The 21,259-nt window shown below is 30.0% G+C and overlaps 1 protein-coding gene across 2 annotated transcripts in view; it reads left to right on the top strand.

Moving 5' to 3' along the window:
* The window catches only part of LOC143204482 (neuropeptide CCHamide-1 receptor), a 480,161-nt gene extending 462,912 nt beyond the window's left edge, over window positions 1-17,249 (top strand). For both annotated transcript variants that reach the window (XM_076417039.1, XM_076417032.1), the window contains 2 exons: window positions 16,810-17,020; window positions 17,074-17,249. In XM_076417039.1, coding sequence (XP_076273154.1) covers window positions 16,810-17,020; window positions 17,074-17,097 — 235 coding nt within the window. In that variant the 3' untranslated portion in view covers window positions 17,098-17,249. The remainder of the gene's footprint in view (window positions 1-16,809; window positions 17,021-17,073) is intronic.
* Window positions 17,250-21,259: the final 4,010 nt, after the last annotated feature.

Genomic DNA, 21,259 nt, shown 5'->3' with positions numbered 1-21,259 from the left:
GACCTAAATCCGTGACTGTCAAAATACTACTCTAATTGGGACTTACCTTCTGATGTAAGATGTTCTGAAGTATGTATATTTCTTTCATCTGTTAATTCTAGACACCTCCTCATATTCAGGGATGGTAAATCAATATTCCGACCATATTTTTTCTAAATTATATTGTTATATAAATTGTGTTCAACAAGGAAATTCTAAATAGTAATTAGCCAAATTACTTTGTTTTATTAAGTTTTCAACCCAGATAAATTCTAGTTGGAAATTAAAGGGATATAAAATATAAGAGATTGATTTTGTTAATGTGCAATCGTTTATATAACAAATACAAGTTATGAATAGATAGGAATAGATAGAAATATACAAATATAAAAGCCTTAAATTAAATCAAATAATTATCTTAATTTACTTACATTCGTATGTTTAATGCGATTCTTGTTGCAGATGATAATTATTTTAAAATATCCATAAACTGTGATCATTTTCTGTGACTAATAAAATATCTATCACAGTAATTATTATAATAAATAACTATTTTATATGTATTTCAATTGATTTTAAACGACATTCTGTTCGATATAGATTTATTTCAAAATACAGCAACCGAGCCAGTACGGACGATAAAAGAACGTTTAGAACGTTTTACGTTTTTTTGAATTTCAGATTAAATCCTGGCAGATACGCCAGTGAATACATTAATGCTCATTTCTATGTACGCAATTTCGGTAATCTGTAAGACAAATTGCAAAAGTTTAAAAAGTCCTCGCGGGATTTAAAAGAAAAATATTTATTTCCTTTCGGATACGCTATATTGAAACACAATCAAATGAGCAATAAAATTAATTACAAATTCAGATTACAATCCGACCGAGTGGCTCTCGAAAAGTCTCGTAAGGAACATTTTCATGTAATACGGAGAAATTATTAACAAAAGTTTACAAAGTGTTGTCACAGTTACTTGGTAAGTTGAATGCGTTCCTCCTTTTAGAAATCTTATGACAGCTCCAGAAAATATATTCTTCGGCGAAAGGGTATAATATGTTTGAATAAACAATAGTATATGACCGTTCTGTCCGATAACTTTTTATACTTTACTAATGAAAGCATATCTCACTATAAAGCTTATGAGATTCTATACGAAAAACTGAACAAAGTAACCGTGCTCCTCTAACAAAAGTATTTCATAAAGACCAAAGCAAACAATAGTCAACGACCAACATGTCACATGTGTCTTACAAAATATATGTGTCTTCTTCCAGTTTCCATCACAATCTCTTCACATATTTTTGTCTCAGGTGATCCATGTCTCATAGTCCGTAATCGCTAACAAAATCCATCAAATGTTTGTCTATTTTATTAGTTTGTTTCAAAGTTCAAAAGTGAAAAAAGCAAATTGTTATAAAAACAACTTTTTGAAATATTCAATATAAAAGTACAATTATAGTATATTCAATAAAACAGTGATCTCACATCAACTAAAATTATGACATTTACTTTTAGTATATTTTGGTTTTGACTACATTCTGAAGAAATTAAAATAATGAAACGAAAATGCTACAAAATATAATTTATTTTAATATTATAGTACATCTAAGGCAAATATTATCAAAAGGATTAAACGATAATTAATTATATAGTCAATATATTAGTTTGAGGACTAGTTGTGTTATTATACTTACATTTAACTTTTTTCCAAGCCACCTATGATATTGTACTGTTTTTATTTTGAGAGATTTTATTTGCAGCATCCATTCAGTTCAGCTGCAACACGCTAAAATTATTTCCAATTAAAGTCAAAACAATTTAATTTTATATAGTATCAATGCTCACCTCTCTAACGCATTTTCCTATAGGACCATTCTTTACCTTGTGTTTTTTTCATTCAAAGTAATGATAAACATTAAGCAGCGATTTGACATTTATCAAAACAAACAAAGCTCAAAAAAAACGTTTTACGATTTAGAAACTTTTACTATCATAAATGTTTTGTAAAGTTTTCCACACATTTAAAAACGAAACTTATAGCCTGATCTAATATTGCGAATTCTGTTTAGCAATAAATATGCCAACTTCAATTTTTATATGATTTAAACTGAAAATATCTGGCATCTGTAAGCTCGAAGAATACCAAAACAGATTATAAATGAAACTATATCAATCATATTAGCATTAAGATGCGATCAATGACGGGTAATGACAATGACAAAGTATACAACAAATATTTTAATAAAAAATTAAAATCATAAAGAACGATCTAGAGAATAAAAGGTAAACAGTACCCGAATCAATTTGCATTAGACTAAAAGCGGTGTATTATTTAAAGTGATGAAGTCAATATTCAGCATATATTCTGAAATTAAATTAGAAATATTTGTAAATTGCTATGTGCCTACTAAAACCTGCCTGAATTTAAAATGTAACACTATATATTTCAAATGAAAGCCAATCCAAAACACCACATACAACCGAATATACTTTCGATTATCACAATAATGCAGCAGTTAATGTGATTGATCTTTTAGTAACAAGGGAGTTTGGCTGTTGCAAGCTTTAATTTTCCAAACATCACTGATTTCCATAATGTGTGTGTTAGATACTATTTTACATATCTCAAGAAAGATATTCGTGTCACAATTGATCAGCCAATCAAAATTGAGTACTTTAAAACATGTCTGTGGTGTCATCTTAGCGAATTAGTTATACATCTGTCAATTATTTATACCCTTCAAGTTGAGGGACATATCCAACAAAAATGGTTTCAATCTCAAAGTCCCCCTTTCTCACAGCGATTCTCATGGTACTAAATTATGGATCACTATATCGTATCTAGCTGATCCTGAAAATCTAATTTATACAAAAGCCTTTATTTTAAGGTGACCTCGAAGGACGAGAAAGCCACATGAGAAAGTATATGATCCTGGCGAATACATATCCTTTCTAAGCAGAAGAACCGATTCTAAGGAACTTCTTTCTGCCTTCATATTGTTCAACAACTGAATAAAATCAGTCGTCATCGTTCTGTCATTGGTGACGAATGAACTAATGGCATGGCAGGCTTTATTAATGCATATAATATATATATATATATATATATATATATATATATATATATATATATATATATATATATATATATGTATCATATATTTTATTTTATTTCGAAAAGGTGTTCTTTCTATGGCGCTTATATGAATTTTGATCATTTTATTAATTTCAGAGGATACTTGTATACATGTAGTAACATATACAATATATAAAACAATGACTTTGAATGTGTTACTCGTCTTTCTACTCTTTCTTTGTAATAATATGTTATTTAACATTGTTCAATTATCGTCAATAAATATCTGCAGTAACAGTTAATTCAATTCTACTAGCTTTTTATCCACATTATGGCAACGAATATTTCTCACCGTCAACATAAATAACTTTCCATAATTTTTGTGTATTCAGGTTTGTCGCAGTTAACCCACCATAACTGAGAAAAAGCTTCTCATTAACTCTATAGTATTAAAATCTCTACCGATGTTAGTATTTATTATTTCACTTTGGTGTAAATATTATATGACCTTTATTTCCAAATGATACTAAGTAAAATATGTAATTTTGAGCTTTCCAGGAATAGATGTATTTTGTTTTATCTAGAGGATTGTCAAAATTATCAATTTTAACAATTAGATTTGGTCTGCTTACAATTTCATACTTAACATCTTCTCCAATAGATATTTCTGTTAAAATACATACAAGCACCTAATATGTCATCGAGTATATTCAAAATATATCTTCAGAAGATCTACATTGAACAGGAAAGATTATTTATAAGTGATAATTTTTGAGATCAAAACATCGAATGTAAAAGACAACCCTCGTATTAATGTCCTCACCAAAGTTACGCAATAATAAGTATTCCCCTTCCTTGCCGTTACTTCATTCAAATTCGCCTCGAAAATAACTTCTTTCCTGAAGATCTTACATAAGATAAATGATTAAAACCTTTCAATCCCCCAACAAGCAAAATGGCAATAATTTGATATGGAAAATCATTCCGAAGGGAAATTCAATTCGTCGGTTCAAATCGTTCTCAAAATGATTAATACCCGGTTATTTGGGGTGAAATTTCGACTATGTGCGAAAGGATTTAAAAGTTTATGTTGCCCAAATGTAATTTAAGACTTAGTTGAGTATTTAACAAAAACGATATTCATAACTTGCTCTGCGCCTAATTTATTTTAAACTAACTATATCCTGCTCCGCCCTCAGGGCCCAGTCAGCTACTAATTATTAAGGAACTGAATAAAAATATTCTAGCCAAAATATATCTACCGAGAAAATGTGTTGTTCGAATATCAGGGCTACAAATTAATTTTAAATGATTTAAAACACATGATGTTAATATATCCGGTGATTAGGTAAAATGAGTAAATTTTCTTCGAAAGGAAATATTGGTTTGAAAATCCTGGTCGAGATTTTCGTCCAATCAATCTTGCAACTTATTGTCTTCGATCTCTTTTGTTGAAAGCAAAAAGATATAACGACCTAATACGTTTAGAATTTCGCATTTTGGTTAGAAATTCGAAGTATAAGAATATAGAAACGCTCTTCTATTGAAGTGCTATGCAAACTTACTTAATATTGTATAGTCATCCGTTAAATACTTTACGGTACTTAATATGCAATGAGAATATGTAATATGTAATAACGAGATATTTTATTTTAAACCGATTTGTATATATAATATTAACGACTTGCCTAGTCATATCTCTATTGCCTACACAATAGCTATGCTACACAATATATAATAAACACACAATATCAAAACTATAGTTACAACAAGAATCACAAGACAATGTATGTTAAGCCACCCAGAATAACATAACAATTTAATTATTATACCTTAAGAATTATTAATATGACATAAACAAAAAACATAAAATCTAAATATTCTAGATCTATTTGTTGTTTTCACTTGGTCGACTGCGTAGATCGATTCGAAAATAATGTACTGCCATTGTAAAAGGAAAATAATGTAGTATATTTTTTCTATGGTCTATTATATGCAGAATAATGCGCATGTGTCAAATCCGGAGATATATGTTAAGTAAGGTACCCTAATAAACATGATCAGATGTAGATTATTGTGATGCTCAGAATAAACCAATTGTATACCACATCTAGTTTACTTATCCGCAATATCACAAGTGCGGGCAATATATAATTTAATAACACTATTTCAAACGTCAATGTCTCTTTGAAATATTTTTGCAGAAATAACTTATATTACCGGTAAAGTAGATACCTAGAAGTGTTATAAAATTATTTTTCATTTTTCAAAATTAGTAATTAATGCCGGTATAAAGAAAATTAAATTAAGCAAATAATTTTGCCAAATTATAAAATGTATACTCCAAAGTCAACAGCATACCGATCACACGTCGATACGCCAAACATTAAAAGCTTTAACATTATGCAATTACTTTAGCTGTCGCTTGAAAAACAAACAAAAAGCGACGCTCTTTATGTTAAAGCACCCCATCGGCGTATTATGAATGTCGCCATCAAAACCGTTTATTAATTAAGCTGCCTACGTACGGCAAAAATCGAATTTCTGGTCTCGGCTACTCGTAAAACACAATTAAACAAGGTAAAAAGGAGGCAAAGACTTGGCCAAATTGCTATTGACATGAAGCCGTGAAACGTAATCCCCTCGATGTATAATATTTGCATAAATATAACCTTTATTTCCAGATGACTAATGAATAAACAAATAAAGGTATTTTAAATAAGTATTTTGATTTTGATAAAGAGGTGCACGATTAAATATTATAATATAATATTTCTTATTAATTCATTTTTAGTAATTTTAAACCCATTATATATTATCACCATCTAACAGCCTACATGTACAGTAAAAGTTCGAATTTCTGACCAAAAAAATATTAATGTTTTTTGCCCGATATATCGATGTATGGATTTTTTAAAGTAAATAAGTACAAACTAAAATATTGATGTTAATCGAAAATTTTGTGATTTATGAATTAGTCGTCGGGCAATATTTCTTTTGGAGTAAAAAGTAAGACCGCAGCAGGAAAAGTTCAATCCGAAATACTAGAATTTTTTGAGGACCGTATCGAACTACTGTTTTGATATTTCTCCTTTCCTCACCCCCTAGTCATCAATAAAATTTTTAGTGGAAAGCTAGATTGAGGTGAAAAATTATAGATATTGTCACAAATAAGTATAGGTATTTTTTGTTCGCCGACATATATCGATATTTATAAGGTTTGCGGGTCTATGTTACCAGAGGGCATGTTAAGTTTCAGAGTTTAAAAATAAGATAACAGTTTATTAAAATGTTAGTTCATATTTACTTAAAAAAAGTTAGCTTTCAAATGTTCATTCTTTATGATAATAAACAGACTGTGCATAGGTCAAACCTTCATTCAACAATGATTTAAAAAATTTCATTTTTATATTTAATATGAATATATACTTTAAAAGTCCTTTCAAATGATATTAACTTAACATCAACAATTAAAATATTTCTTTTCTTATTGCAATGTCCCTAAGCTTGCAATATTATCACATATAGACATAGTTCATAGTCTATTTGGTATTGTATTATATCCAGAATTACAATGAACAAACGTCATCAAAATATATGACATCATAACGTTGATGATCTCAAGTCCACTTTAATTTTTAGTTTATTTTGACATTAACGTTATAGTACATCTAATGCATAATTCCAGTAGTTTGTAGTGAAGGGTTATTTTATTATATCTACTTTTAACTTTTTAACCATATTAAGTAATGTATTTTATTTCCAGTGAGGACTATATTTGCTGCTTTACGGTTAGTTCTTGTTTCCTTCATTGCTGTTCCATCTTACCTTTCATTGCCAAGTCATTTTTATATGAGTATATTTATTCTGTTACTACCTGTGTATATTTTTCTTGCAAAATACTATCGCCTTCCACGGTATCTTATGATTTAATCACTGTATTCCCCTAATGCATTTGCCATATCATCTGCGAAATAGTTAGAATCCATTTTCTTCCCATACATTCCAATAAAATGCTCATCTTATATAAAATGCTCATTATCTCGATCCTTTTCCAAGTAAATGATTAGAGACACAATCTGTTTCTGACTCTGACTATCTAATGTATTCAGCTTTCTCAATCAGAACAATCGCAAATATTAAGCAGAGATTAGAAATTTATCAAAACAAACAAAGCCCAAAAACGACGTTTGCTGGTTTGTAGTTTCTAATTATCTCTAATACTTTGAAGAATTTTGACATTTGACAATCAGGCGTATTATATAGGCCGATCTGATTACATGTTCGAATTCATCAGAATGTTTCTCTTCTTAACTATGAAAATAAATGAGAAGGAATAATACGGTCTATTTTTAATACGAATTTACAAACTGAGATTGGCAATAAACTATTAACTAACTAACTATTTTAATTAAAAGTAATTTAATTTTAACAGAAGAAAATTGAAGACTTATTAGAACGACTGTACACAGATGTACAATCCACTATGTAAACATGATCCCCTGAGGCTTATTTCCAGATAAATAATAAACAAATATATTATAAATAAATATTTTGATTTAGGTCAAAGACTGATGTGTAGATAAATACCACAACAAAATCAATGTTTTTAATTAACTTTTTGTTACTAGTCTTTGCCGACTAACATACATTTTGTTTTTACACTAATTTAAAACTTTGGGTTTGATTTGAATATCCAGCATTTTTCCAAACTTTGTGCTATATTGTTTGTAATATTTGTACATTCAAGTACTCCATTTTTCTCGTAATTTCCGTTTTTAAGCATTAACTTTTTCAGAATGAAATTCGCTCTTCTTCTGATATGGAATCTATAAACTGCTAGCTTATGGATATCCTCGGTTGGGATTAACCCATATTAGTTGAATAAAAACCGACTGAAATCTATTTGTATGTCCTATTTGTGGAAATACAGTCATTTCAGTCTTTTAAATATAATTTGAAATATGACGAATACTATTATGTAAGTGTGTAGTTTATGTATTACTAGGCTTTGCTGACTTATTTTGTACGAACTTTCCTTTTGAAATTATTAACGTTGGCAAACCTTAAGGGTATTAACAGAACTGTTTGAATTCACCATCTTAAAACCTGAAGTTTGACTATAGTAGTAGTGGTTGCAATATCGATGACTTATTTGTCACAGTAGGTCGATTATTTATTACCAGTTACAATAATAAAGTCCAGTAATTGAAAAATAAAGAAACCCATCATAGTTTAGTTGGACCGGGCCTACTGCTTGAAATGAACTCCCAAGTCCCAGAAGACATCCAGTCTTACAAATCCTGGTTACTAGCGTAACTGGAATGGGTAGTTCCTTATCGTATTTTACACTCTTAACTAGAGAAACTTGCATTATAACAACTAATTTAAAATGTTCAATTGTTATTTTGCTGCTAAGCCATCAGCAAAATTTCATCGCCATCAAAATTCAAACCCTTTTTATTATTAACATAGAAATCACCGTCTTTAAATGATAAAGGCAAATATAGAGTTGAAATAATACATAAAGAATTATTTCTAAGGCTGTGAGAAATTGTACAAATATAAATTATATATATTTAATTCCATATCATTAAAATTACTGAAATTAATTAATTAGTAGATCAACAACAACAATTACTACTCCTTTCAGAGATTTGAACGAAGATTTAACTGTCTCATCATCTCTGAAATCTCGCCACAAAATACTCTACTACTAAGACTCACTAAAAAAATCAAACTTTTAAATAAGGAAAGATGCGAGCTATTAAACTAAACAAGTAAATAAAATTGTTTTTCTATATAAAATGTTTCTATTCAAAAATTTCATTCTAAATAAAATGATGTGTATATTTTCAAAATAGTATGTGTGTCGATTAAAACTATTTTAAAATTTAGAATTAACAACAGAAAACATGGTCTCCGTCTTTTACTTCTTGCTCTTTACCTAAACAACAAACAACTTTTTCTACTTTTAAGCTTGACATTGCTCTGCATTCACCTAAATTTTTCAGCATTATACCTACATATAATATAATATAACATTCTATTCATTTGTCACACTTCCCAACCTTTTTGCCGTTCTCTCTTTATGCGATATCCAACGTAAAAGCATATGACTGGCGTCATATCAGCCTCAGTTACAGTACACACATTCCCGGTAATTAAACATTTCTACTTTTAAGGAATTCTACTTTTAATCTTAATTAAAAAAATTGGAAGAGAGGAGATAGATCTATAAGAGTGAAGTATCGCATCATATCTCTTGAGATTATATTCTCATACATTCCTATAAAATGATCATATACATGAATCTTAGTCATTATGCCCATACTAATATTCAGTGCAACTGCAACTCACTAAAAATATTTCCAACAAAGACCTCAACTTAATATTTAACAGTAACAATATTTACCTCTCCAATACCCTTTACTGTGAAAAGAGGGTCTCCAATATATCGATCCTTTTCAAACTGATTAGAGATACAATCTGTTACTGACTCTAACTACCAAATAGCTTCAGCATTCTCAATCAGAGCTGTGTTTCTTTTCTTAACTATGAAAATAAATGAGAAGGAAAACTCGGTCTATTTTCAATACGAATTTACAAACTGCGATTGGCAATAATCTTGGAGGAAAAACATCGGAGCACAAGGGATAGCTCTATGAGAGTGAAGTGTCGCATCATATATTTTGAGATTATATTCTCATACATTCCTATAAAATGATCATATACATGAAGCTTAGTCATTATGCCCATACTAATATTCAGTGCAACTGCAGCACACTAAAAATATTTCCAATAAAGACTTCAACTTAATATTTAACAGTAACAATATTTACCTCTCCAATACCCTTTACTGTGAAAAGAGGGTCTCCAATATATCGATCCTTTTCAAACTGATTAGAGATACAATCTGTTACTGACTCTAACTACCAAATAGCTTCAGCATTCTCAATCAGAGCTGTGTTTCTTTTCTTAACTATGAAAATAAATGAGAAGGAAAACTCGGTCTATTTTCAATACGAATTTACAAACTGCGATTGGCAATAATCTTGGAGGAAAAACATCGGAGCACAAGGGATAGCTCTATGAGAGTGAAGTGTCGCATCATATATTTTGAGATTATATTCTCATACATTCCTATAAAATGATCATATACATGAAGCTTAGTCATTATGCCCATACTAATATTCAGTGCAACTGCAGCACACTAAAAATATTTCCAATAAAGACTTCAACTTAATATTTAACAGTAACAATATTTACCTCTCCAATACCCTTTACTGTGAAAAGAGGGTCTCCAATATATCGATCCTTTTCAAACTGATTAGAGATACAATCTGTTACTGACTCTGACTACCAAATAGTTTCAGCATTCGCAATCAGAGCTGTGTTTCTTTTCTTAACTATGAAAATAAATGAGAAGGAAAACTCGGTCTATTTTCAATACGAATTTACAAACTGCGATTGGCAATAATCTTGGAGGAAAAACATCGGAGCACAAGGGATAGCTCTATGAGAGTGAAGTGTCGCATCATATATTTTGAGATTATATTCTCATACATTCCTATAAAATGATCATATACATGAAGCTTAGTCATTATGCCCATACTAATATTCAGTGCAACTGCAGCACACTAAAAATATTTCCAATAAAGACTTCAACTTAATATTTAACAGTAACAATATTTACCTCTCCAATACCCTTTACTGTGAAAAGAGGGTCTCCAATATATCGATCCTTTTCAAACTGATTAGAGATACAATCTGTTACTGACTCTGACTACCAAATAGCTTCAGCATTCTCAATCAGAGCTCTGTTTCTTTTTTTAACTATGAAAATAAATGAGAAGGAAAACTCGGTCTATTTTTAATACGAATTTACAAACTGGCGATTGGCAATAAACTTGGAGGAAAAAATTGGAGGACAAGGGATAGCTCTATGAGAGTGAAGTATCGCATCATATATTTTGAGATTGGCTTCCTGTAAAGTAGAATCCTCACTTATATCAAATTTTCAAAGGATGGGAAATGAAGATCATTTTAAATTTTAAATTGAACAAATTTTTACGTAATGGCAAACATTTAACGATGATTATGTCAATTAACTCATTCTGCCCAAGTCTTATCATCCATCTTTTTTTGAAATCAATAAATACTACATTATTTAGTTTTTTAGCAAATAAACTGCATTCTAAACAAGCAAATGTATTGTTAGTGCCTGCCATTTATAACGATTATACTGCAATATAAGCAATAAAAAAGTTAATAGTTTGGAAATTTCAAATAAATAAACCCCAAGCCATATATTTATTAGTTAGATCTGTTATCTAACATAGACATATATCAATTGGTAACGGAAGCCATCCGACAACTACGGAAACATTTATCGGAATTTGTTATTTGGACAGACTAACAAAATATATCTTTTCACGACAGATAATCTATCTCAAAATATATCTTATCGTTTTCGATATCCTATATTGCTGTTGGTTATATTATATGAGGTTGAGAAAAAGGTTGAGTTTCTCCCATCACTTAGATTTCTAATTAGTTATTCATAAAACGACTGTTTTACTTAAAAAGCTACTTTACTTTTTGAAAAAAAGCGGTGACATGTTGAACGGCGAAACATGCAAGACGTGTACGAGACGAGACGAGATTGCGTGGCGTCCAGTAGCTGTATTGCTTCTACGTTACTGTGATTTACCAAACTTGTTTCATGGTTTAGTGCGAAATCTTGAATCACTTCGTGTACCCATTTGATTCCGAGATTATGGTGCAGCTCTTTGCTGGTTACGTAGCGATAAGCATTGGTAATTAATCGTAGAACTCTGTTTTCGGTGCGTTGGATTACCAACGTTGGTTTTATGTTTTAGGTACCATAGGTCCAAGTAGACTTCTAGGATTCACTGATGAACCAATCTCTTTGACTTTAGATCAGGTTGAGAGTATCTTTCGACTAACTCGTACAGTTGTTTGACTTTGAGTCTGATTTGCTCTGTTTTTTGTCTCACATGATGTTTCCAGTTTAATCTACCATCTAGATATATTCCGAAGTATTTAACTGATTTTGCTTGAGCTATCGCACATTCGTTCAGTGATATAATTAAGTTTGTAGTCAATTCGCCGTAACGAAAAATTAACACTGACAAACTTGGAGCTACTAAGTTGTATTTTCCAGTCTTTAGTCCATTTCTATAACCTTAGACAGATATAGATTTTTTACCATTATAATTGTGTCGTTATCAAATGTTCCAAGTATTGTTTATTTTCTTATTTGGATATCAGCAGTGTAGAGCAGATATAAAAATGGTTCCAAGGCACTACTTTGTGGAACTCCACCCGAAATTGGTTTAAATGGTGAGAATGCCCCTTCATGTGAGACTCTAAATTTTCTTTTGAAAATATATGATTGCAGCAGTCGACAATAATTTCACGGTAGCAATTTGCTCATATTGTAGATTAATCCCTAATTCTATACCCGGTAAAAAGCTTGTGAGGCATCGAGGAATCTTTCAGGGCAGTATTTCTTTTCCTCGGCTACCTTTTCAACAACGGCTGTTATTCCGTGAACTTAATCGATTGTCGAATGGTGATCCGAAATCCAAAATGGAAATCTGGTATTTCGATAAGTGGTTTAATGCGTTTTAATAACGGTTTCCGGTAGCAGCGAAATAGGCCTGTAAGACCCAACTTGTTTTGTCGGTTTGTCAGGTTTTTTAAGTTTAATTATTCGAGCAATCTTAAGACATTCCGGAACATGTTTAAGTCTCAAAAATACATTGATTATATACGTCAAAAGAAGCGACATTAGTGATTTAAATATATTCAAACATAAACCAAACTGACTCTCGTTTAACAGAACGTTGTGTCCCTCATCACCACCATTCTTTGATATATAACAACAATAAAATATTAATAAAATAATGAAGCAATAATATAATTTATTTTAACATTATGGTTCATCTATTGCAAATATTAATAAAAAAACTTAAACTACAGCCAATTAAACATTCACAATAGTTTTTAGGTTAGAGTTATTTTATTATATTTACATTGAACACTGTTCTAAACCGCCTATGGTATTCTCTGGAGGCTTAATCCGACTAATTTATATTTATACATCTAAGCAATGTATTTTATTTCTTTAGAGAACATATTTACCATTTTATGTTTAGTTGTTAACTCTAATGTTAACCTTGTTTCCCTCGTTGTTGTGTTTTCTTGTCAAAAAATCATTCTGACATTTCTCCTTAGTCTCTTGCGTTACTACCTGTGCACATTTTTCTTAGAGAGTTAGTATTCATTTTTTTCTCTCACATTTTAACCAAATACTCATATATTCTGAACTGTTAAACACAAATATATCTACAATATATCTACGCACACAAATCTTTCAGACTCTACAATACGTTTTCCTACAGTTGTCCTATATTAATTATATACTCACCTTTAGTGCTTTTAACTCTTGTAGCCCTCTGTTGGCATCGTCAACATTGAATCATAATCTCACCTCCAGAATGTTTAATTCACACACTGTCAACCTATTTATCAAACATGATGAACATATATAACACGAGATATATGCTAATAATATTCTGCATATTATGACCAAAACTAGAAAATATTTGACCCACTCTATAAGGTTCCAAGACTGAAGCTTAAAACAATATAGTCTATCCAATAAAACAGCCAATGCATATCATCAAAATATAGGACACAATACGTCGCAAAGTTAATTCGGCATAACTTTTAGAATGTTGGTTTACAACGTTTGCCGATTTATAAACTCTAACTATTATCAATATTTGAAAGAATTTCGTAGACATTTGACAATAGTATGTTCTTGCTTTATGTTCCGTCTCATATTTCGACGCTTAGACAGAATTCTGCCTCTTCTAACATAATTTAGCAATTTGTAAAAATTACAGCTTCAGCTAATAGATATATTCTTTGGACAACACGTTTTGAGTGATAATAACCAGATCATCAATAACTACAATAATTATTTGGTTGGTTACGATATAAACACATTATATCAAAAAGAATCATCCGAATATTTATTATTTCATCGTATGACGAATGGATATGAAAACATACTTTATATTCGATTTCACTGAAAAGAACTGATAAAACTGTATTAGAACTTTGAAGCATAGAGCTAAAGGCGGTGTTGAAAAATTTCGATGTGAAAACATCGAAATAGTATGTGCTTTTGTTCGCAGCTCCATCCCTTTTTTATCATGAAGCCCTTGGTTTAATGTTTATTTTTAATTGGACGTTTCTGTCGTTCAGAATTAATAGACAAAATTCTATTTAAAATATCTGGTATATAGCATAAGTATAACATTTTCCTGTAGTCTTTGTAAAATAAATGAGCTTCACAACTGAATAGAAATAGATCAAATTTTGATTATATTCTGCAATTTTTTGCTTAAGATATTTTACTACAATAATTATATATGATAATGTCATTTGCTATCTAATAATAAATATCTGATCTGCTTTAAAATTTTCACCCCTAGGTAGAATATTCTAAAAACTTCATATTAAATTAAAAATAATTTATCTATCACACAATTAGTAGTGCTTTCGGAGGGCTGCTGGAAAGGGAACTACCTAAAGGATAAGGTCTGTAATAAAACATCTTCGAACCAAATATAGTAGCTGTGGCTACATGATAGTTATATGAAACATAGAGCAATGTATTCTTTGCGCATTAATAACATTACTCTCCAGCATTCACAGTTGTTATTTCAAAGGGAACTCACCAGGTGCCATATAATGCTGTTTACGAAAGTGATGGCATTTTTTAGATCAATTCTACAGTACAATAGTCTTTACTATAAGAGAACTACCTAATTTTAACACCGAAATTTGTAACTCTTAGATCATTTAATAATTTATTGTTTATTCGGGATAATAAATTTTAATGGCCATAGAGCCTTGGAAAATGGAAAGAAACTTAACACTTGTTTTGCTGTATTTCAAAAAACAACAATTGAAATAATTATATTAAAAAGATAAAAGTCAGGTTTAATAAAAAAGCTTTTTATATATATTCTTATATAAAGAACATAAAAGCTTTTTAAAACAGTATAACTTACAGTTGATGGAAACACCAGGAAAACAGTAAGCACTACAGAAATTGCCTCCAAATCAGCTGTTAAATTATTTTCGTTAGTTCTTTGATACGTAGATCACTTGATTTTGGAAAATGTGCAACTGAAATCATAAAAATATCAAAAAATTAACAACTGTCTCCAAATAATAAGCAGATGACAACATTAATAAATGAATGAAAACATTAAATTATTTTTGCAATTACAGTCCCTCTTGCAGTATTTTCACTAACAATTTGAATAATTTAAGCTAATTTTAGCTTGTTATGTTTTATGTTGTGTTACTCCTGTTAAGACTTTATATACTTAAATTTTATCAGAAATATATTTTTTAATTTTAATCATAAAAACTGAAAATGTTGTGCTCGGAATATCGTTCTCGACCAGCATATCTACTATAATAAGTCCTTGCTGCCCCCCATATCAACTTGATTGAATATACAGTGACAGGAATATTACGATAGGAAGTCGTAATACTATGTGACCATATTGTTCAGTCATCTGACCTACTGTATATATTTGTTGATGCACTTGTTAGGATCTTCTCCGCCAGTGTACTATGATATGTTGAAGTGTCCATAAGAATAAATTATGGTTCCTCCAAGTTATTTAAAATTTTATTTTCAAACTACTGCAAAAGCAAGTTATAGTTCCATAGTAGTCACCTCTAGTAGTCACCCTTGGGCTTAGAAGAAAACACTAATTCCGCACCAGGAATAAAATTATTTAATTTATATTCCTATTTACAGCATGGAGTATTTCTTCATGACATACAATTATGTCTGCAATGATTTATTAATAAATGTTACGACCAACAAAACCTAATCGATAGTTATTCCCACGTTTACCATTTTCCATCAACTTTTGTTGCCTTTACGCTACATTTATTATTATCTTGACATAAGTAACCAATCTACCATTCTGAAATATCCACATCTCATCTAAATATACAAATTAATATAATAATTATTCCTTGATTTTGCTATGTTTTTGGAAATTGTATTCATTTAAAAACAATGTCTGCTTCTAGCTCTTGTTGGCAATTAAACCCATTAGTGGATTTTCTTTACACCACTTAAATTACAGTATATTTCAGCTTTTTATGGATACTTGCAATATTAACAATTATCCTTGAAATAACTGTATTTAATTATGTTTCAATCGAAACAACTAATTACTGTTTTTATACATTTTGTATATTTGAATTCTGATACAGCTAACATCAAGTTGATCTTGATTCATCACCCGTTTCGCATAAAGACGATTTCTTTTTGATGAATTTAGAGATCGTGGCCGTATTAATATTCAATGAAACTGTAACACGCTAAAGAATATTTCTATAAAAACCGCGGCGATTTGAAATTTATTTAAACAAAGCCTTAAAACAACGTTTTCCAGTTTATAACCCGTAATTATAATATTTTGAATAATTTTGCGTTGGCAGCATTATGTCTCTTTTTAACTAGAATAAAATGAGATGGAAAATATTGTCTGATTCTGAAAGAAAATTACAAATTGCGACTGGCAGTATATTAAACATTTTGATGACGTATATACAAAAAAACTTTGAATAGACGATATGTCTTGTTTTTATTATCTTATGATTAATCACTTTGTTTTCAGATATTTACTATGCAAGCGACAAAAACGTCCCAGATGCAACACCTGTACCGGCCAACACGCAACCTCAATGTCGATGATGTCCACCAAGCGCCAGTCCATTAATAGAAAATCAACAATATCTATGAACAGGAGAAATATAGCGGCTAACGCGCAGGAAACATCAGTCACCCTTTTAGGAAACGGTCATGGAGATTTACACGTTAACAATAAGGTGATTTAAGATATTAGAACAAAATTATTGTAATGAAATGCTTCGTTTTTAAGCTCTCAATAATGATAAACCGCTGACTCTGTGATTTTTCTCGTGGATTTTCACTGTGTTCCTGATACGGTATCAAGATTCATGGAGGTTGCACGTTTAGAAAGCATTACTAATTACACTGATCGACAAACATTGTTTTGCATTGAATAAAAATTCTAGAATTCAAGAATTCTCAACATTTAATTTAGACTTATACAGTAGGAATCGGCAGTATTAATATTTTATCGAGATTGAGTACCTCCTCTGCACTACTCACTTAAATAATACTACCAACCCACTTCAGAACTCAACAGTCAGAAGCTCTGTTAATGATGCGGAGGAAGGTCGTGAACCCTGAACTTCAAGTATTAACGATTATTTAGTTATACAAAATACATGTTAAATATAAGCAATGCAAACTGTATACCTGCTGAAAGTTTAAAAAGATATGTTATGTTTTGATACTTATTATGTCATATTTAAGACTTTTTTTATATATTATTTTAATTCTACATTAATTTAATGTAATACAATCCATTAATATATGCTGTTTCAAGCTATCTGTTTTTTTCTGCCTATATGTTATCTTACTCAATTTTAATCATGTCTTGTAAAAATTAAATATATTTTATTTTTACCTATTTTTCTTACTGAATTCAGGTTTCCTTTATTTTTTTCTAGGAATGGCTAAATTTTAACAAGCAGATTTATTTCTGTTTCAAATTATTCAGTTATTCCTGTTAGTTTGGAAACATTTTTTTGAAAAAGGAAAAATTTTTAGAAGTTACCTTAATGCTTTTTTTTTCAAAAAATTACTTTCCCTTATCAATTTCAGCTCACAACAACAGTGTTTTATCATCTCTTCTATGCTCTGACTGACTTGCAACTTGTAACCACTAATGTCCACTAAACCGTTTATTGCAAAATCGCCACTATTGATTGTTACATTGCTTTTATTTATTAGAAGATTTAAGAAACAATTCTAATGTTTTCGCAATATTTTTTGAAATGCTGAATAAGAATTCGCGAATTTATTGCTTGGTCCTGAAAATGCAACAAAACACCAGCAATGTTACGCCAGAGAAAATAAAGTTCACATTCCTCTTTTTATCAAGGGAGTAATATGTCTTCTTGGAAAATATTCTACCACTAAATAAATAATGATATTTGGATGATGATTTTCATAAGATAGCACTACCTAAACCATTCGATTAAGGTTTCTACAATGTCAAACGAAAAGTTAAAACCGGTAGTATATAGTTATATCAATATTAGGCTTTTTAACTGTTTGAAAAAATATATACTGACATTCCCGTCATAAATTTTATATGTTTATTGAAAAATATTTTATGAATTGCCTTAGCGTTATTTTAATAGAGGAGTTCTAGAATAAGAAGGTACATAAAGACAAGATTCTCGTCAATCAGTGTGATTGAAAATATGCCATTCCTAAATTGTATGCTTTATTATTTATTACCTATTTTCTTTCAAATAAACAACATATTAGTTATAAAAATTATTTCTTTTAGTTATGAATATATCATCTCATTTTATAAAATTTATTAAACTTCATTTAGTATATTCAAATAAATCAATACTGTAGCACTAACAATGTAGATACTAGTATTTTCACCCATTCTAAAGAATATTGTATATAGTTAGAAGTTATATAAAGGCTTTCAAAACATATTTTAGATATTAAACTGTATCAATTATCATGTGTCAACAATTGACTATTACCAAAACTAGCACATAACATGATCAGCTGCAAAAATCTTTTCTATATTTTTTTTTCTAATTAAATACTACATCATTGTGTTACAATGTCACATCAACATCAACTATACTACAGTTCATTTACAGTCAAATTCTGTATATATGTGTATATAATGATTGTATTAATTTGTAAATAAACATTATATAAAAAAGTAAAGCTAATACAGGGAAAAGATACACTTAAAATTGTTGTACCATAACATGTAAAATGTGCTTACTTACACTGAGTGTAATTTTGTAATGTCCGAAGGCTTTATTATCAATGTGATCAGTGTATAGTACAGTTAATATACCAAAACGCTGCACGATTATCATTAGTGAACAGTGAAATATATCAATTATGTTGGATAAGTATATGCTAAGTATAAGATTTAGTTTTAAGGTAGCTTAAATTGTAAATTTCCTGTATATTATAATATACCACACAGTTACTATCACCTACATCGTTTCTTACACTTAAGGTATTTTGTACACAGTATTAGTAGATATAGTTAATTTATTGTAAATTAGATGTCCTGTCTAATAAGTAAGATATAAACGATAACAATGGTATAAAATATACATGTCAGCAGTAAATATGTTGGTTTTATTATTTTTGCAGGTGAACAACATGAACAAATGAAAAAGTTTTTCCTGAGGTTTTATTAATTAAAGGGAAAAGAATTTTGAATATTAGGTACCTACACATATACATTTTGTAAAGGTATTTATTAACAAAAATTGGTACAATATATATTTTTTTAAATATTTTCATCATATACTATAACTGACATCATGAGTGTATTTTTGCGTGGACTTTCTATTGATGCTTATAAGTATTATCTATGGAGAGCTACCAGAAAGTTAAAAAGGCCCATCATGTAAAAGCATCCAATGAAAATGGGCCAAGGTTCAAGATTCGCAGATTATCCTTAATATTTTGTAGCTGGAGGGTAGAGGTGGGGCGAATTTACAGAACACGTCACAATGGGTGACCTCACGGTGAAATCATCAGGTACTTTGAAATAAATTTATTTCCAAGTAGCTTCACCACGAGCAGACTAGGTCGCAAAGGATTATGAAGATGTTTCATCCCCGTACGTACCGTAAAATATTGAATAAACTTCCAAAAAAAAGCACTATTTAATAGAATCGACCTACCAATGAAAAACCCCTTCACGAAACAACCCCATACAGACCAATATAACTATTGCCGACAAATTATTTGAAAAACTTTATTGAAAAGCATAAAATCAATCAAATAAGTTTGGTTTCAGGAAACAATATTCCCCGATTGATTCACAGAATCACTAATATCAGAGAGAAATCACCAGAAGAAAATAAAGTTTGTTCTGCAATATTTTATATGTTACTCAAGCTTTCGATAAAATTTTGGGGGTTTAAAACATAAGATTAGAATTTCGTGTAAATAAAATTTTTGAAAATTGGTCTATTGGTATATTTTAGAGTCATATATAACTGACTGATTCTTACGAGTCAAATAAGAATATTCATATTGTAGCTTGAGCAAAATAGAGACATTGTACCACAGGGAAGTATATTGCGAAAGTGCAAATAGGAGGAGATTCGCCCTTCAGAAGAAACTGATGGGTTATCCTATAATGACTTATTTTGATCGGGTATATACAAATAAATCTTCCTTGGTCCTCTATATACGGTCGCTCATAGTAATTTCTTTTAATCTCCCATAGTTTATTTTCATCTAACAAATCCAAATGTAACTGATCGAACCTTTTGTACAGTTAAAACATATTGGCATTTAAATATTTTTACCAAAATAAAGGGTTCACCATTAGCAATACTTATATCCTTCCTGCAAGATAGTTAACATGCCCATTACCCTTTATACCCCTATGAGATAGAGGCTATATACATAAAAAATGTATGATTTATTTTTATCATTAATGACCTTGGCCAGAGGATAGTTGGGTTGTATTCAACTAGGGTTCTTGAGGCAGCTGATAGATTATGTAGCAATTACATAAAATTTATAGCTTACCTTTTGAATGAATTAAATCTAACGCCTCAAAATAAACTCATAGCTTCTGTATTCGTCTTCACTTATATGAGCAAAAGTTATGAATGCCATGCGAGTTTATCTCACTCTTAGGGAATTTTTTCATAGACAGACTAACTTCAATATTTAGTCGAGCCCATGAAGTTATTTTATTATTAGAGATGAAAATAGGCCATAGGTCAGTTTTAGACTAGCTTTAGTATCTCAGAACAAATATTCTATCTGTTTATCAGCTGAGTATTCAAAATATTTATGAGAAACTGTTCGATGCTGTGGTAGATTTTGCTTAAAGCAGAGTTAGTTAGCATATCTTATAAAAAGTCATTGCCTTCTGTTCCTCAAGGCGGATATTCTACGGGATTTGACAAGAATGTACCTAGGGCTAGGACCTATGTTATATATAGTCTATTCAAAAC

This window comes from Rhynchophorus ferrugineus, unplaced genomic scaffold, assembly GCF_030347505.1.
Source record: "Rhynchophorus ferrugineus isolate W39M unplaced genomic scaffold, kcgeb_rfMv2 rfM1, whole genome shotgun sequence".
Classification (NCBI taxonomy): Eukaryota; Metazoa; Arthropoda; class Insecta; order Coleoptera; family Curculionidae; genus Rhynchophorus; species Rhynchophorus ferrugineus.
The sequence above is the reverse complement of the archived record's forward strand: the minus strand, read 5'-3'. Positions and strand labels throughout refer to the sequence as shown.